We start from the raw sequence: 7,396 nt of genomic DNA, 5'->3' as shown, positions 1-7,396 counted from the left end.
CGGCAGTACAACTCACCAGGGCAAAGAGACACAACGAGAAATTTTTAAAGGACTGAAGTTGTAAAATTTCTGGGTAGATCCCGAATAAAACCTTCATTCGCGACATCATTTCTCGTTATTTTTCGCCCTTTATCGCTCAACACTTCGCGATTATTGAGTAATTGCGACGAAAATATTATTTTGTTCTGCCGCTCGGTTACAGTGTAAAGTGTAACGTGCAACTGAGCAGCATTACGTTTCACCACCGAAGTTACAGTGCAAAGTGCAACGTGTAACTTAAAAACACCACACCAATAACTAACCAATTCGGAAAGTGCATTAGTGACTGCGCACCAGTGATCTGTGCAATTGTGATATATAATGAACCAGCAACCAGAGGAAGCGAGGCCTGCTGAGGCGCCGACGCGCATCACTGGGAATCCGCTCGCGAACTCAACGACCGCCCTTTTTGCTTCGCCCGATCGGGCTGAACCCCCTGCAGCCGGAAGGACGGAATCCGCGCCGAACCACGCGATCGACCGACTCGCGAACCTAATCGGTGAAATGTCCTCGAAGTTCACCGATTTCAGTGAACGGCTGCTGGCAATCGAACGGCTCAACGACCCGAGGCAGCTTGGCGCCGGCGACCCGATACAGCATGGCGCCCATGAACCACATGGCACACGCCAACCGATGCAGCATGGCGGCGCAGAACGAGAGCAGCATGGCGACCGCGCACCAGGGCAGAATGGCTTCACCCAGCACATGGGAAATGGTGGAGGCCATGTACCCACATCAATGCACCACGCGACACCCATAATGCCGGCACAAACGCCAGTGGCCTTCACGGAACCCCGACCAGCGATGTACCAACATATTCCGAACCCGTCGGGGGTTTATCAGCAGGCACACGATCCGAGACACGTGTCTTACCAGCATGCATGGCCCCAAGCCTCGCTGAACCAGAGCCAGATTTCAGCGAGGCAAGGAGTGCCTAAGGACTTGCCACCGTTCTCTGGCATGGCTGAAGAATGGCCGATATTTATCGCGAGTTTCGAAAACTCAACGGCGATATGTGGCTACAGTGCGGAGGAGAACCTACTCCGACTACAGAAGGCCCTAAGAGGCAAGGCTCTAGAGGCGGTGAGATACCGCCTGCTGCACCCCTCTAACTTGGATGGAGCCATCGCCACGCTGAGGACCTTGTTCGGCAGGCCAGAAGTGATCGTGCACAACATGGTTAGTAAAATTCGTCGGCTGCCGCCCCCTAGTGAGCAACGCATTGAAACACTCATCGACTTCGGAGTGGCAGTGCAGAACATGTGCGCGACGATCCAGGCCGCCGGCCTCGATGATTACATGTGCAACGTGGCCTTGTTGCAGGAACTGGTGGACAAGCTCCCACCTACCATCAAACTAAAATGGGCGTTCCATAAGCAAGCCCTGCAGCGGGTCACACTAGCCGACTTCGGCATTTGGATGGAGATCATCGTCTCAGCAGTGAGCTCGGTGACGCTACCGACGGAAGAAACGCCGCACGACAAGAGGAGAAACAATGGCAGCAAGCAGCGGACAACCAGCCAATATATTAACACACACGTAGCCCATGACCTTCCACCGGCCGGCGACGGATGTGTAATCTGCAAGGGCAGAGACTGTGTGTTGCCAAATTGCAAGCAGTTCCAGGATATGAGCGTCGGTGAACGGTGGACTGCCGTCAAAAGGAACCGGTTATGCCGAACGTGTCTGGTGAACCATGCGGGTCAACAGTGCTCCCAGACATTGTGTGGGATAAACGGGTGCTCATATGCGCACCACCGATACCTGCACCAGGACAAGAAGCTGGGGCCGACCCCTGCCTCTACCTCAAACCCCACACCCACATCTACATGTAACGTACATCAACTAGACAACAAAGAAATATTATTCCGATACGTACCGGTCGTGATAACGGCGAACGGCAGGCGTGTTGAAACATACGCGTTCCTTGATGATGGTTCATCTTCAACATTCATTGACAGGAAACTCGCAACAGAACTTGGAGTGGAAGGCAGGCCGCGGCCCATATGTTTGAAATGGACGGATAACCAGAGCCGAGAGGAAACGGACTCGCTACAACTTTCGCTGCGCATATCTGGAGTCGGGCCAACAGCGCAGCAGTATACGCTCCAGAAGGTTCACACACTATCGAACCTGGAGCTTCCTACCCAGTCGGTTGCGGTAGAAGAGTTGGCGAATCAATATGCGTACCTACGTGGTCACCAGATACCCTCCTACCAAAACGTTAGTCCGAAATTGTTGATCGGGATGGACAATTGCCACCTCGGCTACCCGATCGACTGCGTCGAAGGGGGCACGGGAGAACCGGCCGCCATCAAGACAAGGCTCGGTTGGATTTTACACGGACCATGCCCGGGAAGGAGCCGCGAGCCAGTACCGACATATCACGCGCTCCACATATGTGAATGTCGGAAAGGAGACGCCGAACTTGGTGAAACCCTCAACCGCTACCTGGCGATAGAGTCGCTCGGAGTAGCGCCAAAGGATAGCGTGTTACACTCGAAGGACGAAGAACGCGCCCTTCAACTGTTGGTGAAGGAAACACGGTTAGTGGGGAACCACTATGAGACTGGCCTGCTGTGGCGACACGACGACGTTCGCCTCCCGTGCAACCGCGCCATGGCACTACGTCGCGACACGTGCCTTCGGAGGAGGATGGTAAAAGATCCGACCTTGGCAGCCTCCATACGAACCACAATGGAAGCGCATGAAGCCAAAGGATACATTCGCCGCCTCACTGAAAAGGAAGTAAATGCTAAGGGGCCTCGGGACTGGTATCTACCGATATTCCCAGTAATTAACCCGAACAAGCCCGACAAGATACGAATAGTATTCGATGCGGCAGCGGAGGTCAACGGCGTGAGCTTAAACAAATGTCTATTAACGGGTCCCGACCAACTATCATCATTACCATCAGTACTACATAGATTCAGAGAGCACGGCATAGCCGTAGTGGGCGACATCAGGGAGATGTTTTTCCAAGTAAAAATGAAAGCAGAGGACCAACGGTCTCAATTATTCTACTGGTGTGGAAATGAAAATGACACGAAGGCGGCGTCGGACGTCTACGCACTAACAGTCATGACATTCGGCGCAGCATGTTCGCCGAGTGCTGCACAATTCGTCAAAAACATAAACGCCGAACGGTTTGTTGAAAAATATCCGAAAGCAGTAGATTGCATAAAGACGCTACATTACGTCGATGATATGTTGGCAAGTGTCGACACCGAGGACGAAGCCATCAAACTCTGCGAAGAAGTAAGATACATTCACGCACAAGGTGGATTCGAAATCACGAACTGGCTATCAAACTCAGAACGAGTGCTATGCAGTCTCCAACAGCAGGAGAAACAACCACCACTGCCAAAAGAGACGAGCCAAGTTCACAATCTGTGCCCGACCCCTAGCACAGCAAAGGTCCTAGGCATGTGGTGGGACATGAAGGCGGACGTGTTTACATACCGGCGATCGATAAAACACGAGGAAGAACTGCTATCGTGTAGGAGACCTCCCACTAAGCGCGACGTATTGCGAACGCTGATGGCCGTATACGACCCACTGGGCCTCATTGGACACTACCTCATGTACCTAAAAGTAGTCTTACAAGAGATATGGCGTGCCAAAATCGACTGGGATGAGGAACTCAGCAGCGACTTAATTGTAAAGTGGAAGGCCTGGGTTGAGCTGCTGCCCGACTTGCAGCGTGTTAGCGTACCCAGATGCTACGACAGCACCCGTTATCGGGAAAACTCGATCGTGCAATTGCATGTATTCTGCGATGCAAGCGAATGCGGTATGGCAGCCGTGGCCTATTTCCGCATTGTGAAAGACAGCTCCATAAAATGTGCCCTAATAGGGTCAAAGACACGGGTGGCACCGACGTCATTTGTATCGATACCACGATTAGAACTACAGGCGGCCGTGATTGGGGCACGATTCGCCTCCAACATCGCCCAATCACACGAAATCCCCATAGTTGAACGATTCTTCTGGACCGATTCGCGGAACGTCATCAGTTGGCTCAAATCGGACCATCGCCGATACAGCCAGTTCGTGGCCTTCCGTGTGAGCGAGATACTGGAGACAACCAAGGCAAATAATTGGAATTGGATCTCCACGAAACTCAACATCGCCGACGACGCCACCAAATGGACCACCACGCCAAGGCTCGACCCAGGAAGCCGTTGGTTCCAGGGCCCCGATTTTCTCTGGGCAACAATGGATCAGTGGCCAAACCGAACTTTCGAGGGCAGTGACACCCAAGAAGAACTACGTCCGAATTTGTTACATCACCATATTCAAGATCGATTCCTGGAATTTGAACGGTTCTCCAAGTGGCGACGTCTCGTTCGAGCAATTGGTTATGTGCTACGATTCACCGGGAATGCGCGCTGTATTAAGAAGAGCTCCCGATGCAGCGGTCCGCTCACAGAAGATGAGCTTGGCCGTGCCGAGCGAATCATCATTAGAGTAGCACAACAAGAAACCTTCGCGGAAGAGATCAGGGCACTTAAGGGGCCCATCCAGAAACATCCGTACAAGCCAGTGTTAAGAAAAAAAAGTTCACTGTACAAAGTGTCACCCGAACTTGACGAAAACAGTGTCCTCCGTGTCAGTGGGAGGCTTGCGAACTGTCCATGGATCGACGAAGCAACAAAGAAGCCGATAATCCTGCCTAGACGGCACCTAGTAACTGACCTAATTATCAACTACACGCACAGGCGCTACCACCACCATGGACATCAGACGGCGATTAACGCACTACGGTCACATTACCACATTCCTAGGTTGAGAGTCGAATTCAACCGTGTGCGCAAACAATGCCAACGATGTAAAAACCGTGATGCGCGACCTGTAAACCCCTTGATGGGCAACCTTCCCAAAGAGCGACTTGCTGCCTTCCGACCGGCTTTCTGCTATTCGGGTCTCGACTATTTCGGACCGATGACTGTAGCAGTTGGGAGACGAGTGGAGAAAAGGTGGGGAGCGCTGTTTATGTGTCTCACCACAAGAGCTATCCACGTCGAACTGGTTCACTCACTAAATACATCATCCTGCATCCTGGCGATCCGTCGATTCATCGCCAGACGAGGGAAGCCACTCGAGATTATCAGCGACTGTGGCACAAATTTCATCGGAGCATCACGCGAGCTAAAAGAAGCATGGAAACAGGTTGATAGCAGCCGACTGATAGAAGAGACGACGACGAATCTCCGGTGGGTTTTTAATCCGCCTGGTGCGCCACACTTCGGGGGGTCCTGGGAGCGATTGATCGGCTCGGTGAAAAAGGGACTGCGTGAGATGCGGCTCCCGCGACTACCAACCGACGAGATTCTACAATCGACATTAGCAGAGGTGGAGTTCTCCGTTAATTCGCGACCACTGACGGACGTCCCGATCGACGTCGAGTCCGAGCCCCCGCTGACGCCCAACCATTTCTTACTCGGAACCTTCAACGGGGACAAGCCACAGCTCCCGTTCGATGACCATCCCGCAACCGTGAAAACGTCTTGGCTGACGTCGCAGAAGTTGGCAGACATCTTCTGGAAGAAATGGATTCGGGAGTACCTTCCAACGCTCACCAGGAGGAGTAAGTGGGTAAACAAAACACGACCAATAGCAGTAGGCGATGTAGTCGTCATCGCGGACGAGAACTCACCGCGAAACTATTGGCCAAGAGGAATAGTAGTGAACGTAGTGCAGGCCAAAGACGGACAGGTCCGACGCGTCATGATCCAATCAGCGGGTGGACAGGTATACGAGCGTCCAGCAACCAAGGTCGCAGTATTAGATGTAAAAACTAGGACCTAATCCCAACAAATCTAAAAGGTAGAAAAGGTTAGGGTAGTCGCACAAAAAAACCTCACCAGTAGAAGCGACACGTGCGCGCGATAACAAGACAATAACAGACAAGCATAATGACAACCAGGTGACAGTCGCTCGCTGGCAACGAGAGTGAGGTGAAAAGTATTTCACCACACTAGGAGGGACAATGTCACCGAAAAGTGACGCCAGCGATCGCGACTAGAGGGCGCTGCCGCCAGCGATCACGGCCAGAGGGCGCTGCCGCCAGACGCTCATCCGTGAGTGTCCTAATGAGTGCTGCACACCTGGCCGCAGGAGAGACCAAAGTCCACAGATAGAGCAATGTGCCGAAGAGAATCGAGCGCCAGAATAGCGGCAGTACAACTCACCAGGGCAAAGAGACACAACGAGAAATTTTTAAAGGACTGAAGTTGTAAAATTTCGGGTAGATCCCGAATAAAACCTTCATTCGCGACAACATCCGCTTCCTGATGATCATCATCAACATGAATCATGATGAACCAACATCAACTGTTGATAATGCTACAAAAATATCAATGATTTATTTATTTATGGTCTGACAAAATATATTTATTACGTAGTTTAACGGAATATTCGATGCTCGTGTCTGTATGTACTGTTATGTTTTCGATTCCGCATCTGCAATGAATTGTTTTAATGAGGGTTTGAGAGATTTACCAGAGTGTTGATTCATCTATCCATATTCTCAACTGAAACATTTCATTTGCGTTCCTCACTTCTGAAGATTGTCGCGAAGCTCGAACCCAGCATTACACAATTAGCGATTCACCTAGTGCGTTACTAGCAATCGAAGAAGGTGCTACTAAACACACCTACAACCAACAGATCGAATGCTAGTGGGCATTCAGACAATGAGCACAGTAACAATCTACTAGGTAATCTGCCAACCTCACAAATGATACTACGAAGTATCATGGGACAGGGCAAGATAATGGCAAGAAAACAAATTAATCTTCTGCATACCATGAAAAATCTTATATCCCACCAGACAGATAAAACTGATAGTTATAAACAAAAATACAACTAACTGCTATAACCAAAACGTTTCATCTCAGTTCTTAGTTGAAATTCTATCACAAACCTTCGGAATAGAACTAGTAGATAGACGTAAAATATCCAAAATAGAGCAGACCTCAAATCGTTAATCAGAGGCGAGTACCAAACGTTGCTTTTAAATTTAAAAAACTGTTCCGATTGCTGATTATTCGTCCCGCTCAGTTCAAGTAACGTTCGCAATCAAAATCTTCTGCAGTCGATTTTATCGGAGGCGGATTTTTAATGGAATGTGTGAATATGCAAAAATAAATACATACTTTTAAATTGATACAATTTTTTTTAAATACTCCACGTAATATGATATTGAATGCTTGAAAACCAGTTGTTATTTTAAATTATGTTTTAAGTTTTATTTATTGAAGCACTTTTCACTGTTGACCATTGTCATGGTATCATGAAAATATTTCCCTATTGTAGATATAATGTTAACAAATATTCAGTTTACTCATTCGGC

The 7,396-nt window shown here is 49.8% G+C and overlaps 1 protein-coding gene across 1 annotated transcript; it reads left to right on the top strand.

Annotated features, from left to right (window-relative positions):
• Positions 1–360: 360 nt before the first annotated feature.
• On the top strand, positions 361–5,850 carry LOC128278951 (uncharacterized). The gene has a single exon (XM_053017673.1). It carries the CDS (start codon positions 361–363, stop codon positions 5,848–5,850), a length of 5,490 nt encoding a protein of 1,829 aa, XP_052873633.1.
• The last annotated feature ends 1,546 nt before the right edge of the window (positions 5,851–7,396 follow it).

The sequence above is a fragment of the Anopheles cruzii genome, chromosome 2 (assembly GCF_943734635.1).
Source record: "Anopheles cruzii chromosome 2, idAnoCruzAS_RS32_06, whole genome shotgun sequence".
In the NCBI taxonomy this organism is placed as follows: domain Eukaryota; kingdom Metazoa; phylum Arthropoda; class Insecta; order Diptera; family Culicidae; genus Anopheles; species Anopheles cruzii.
Note: the sequence above shows the minus strand (reverse complement) of the source record. Positions and strands in the feature narration are given on the sequence as shown.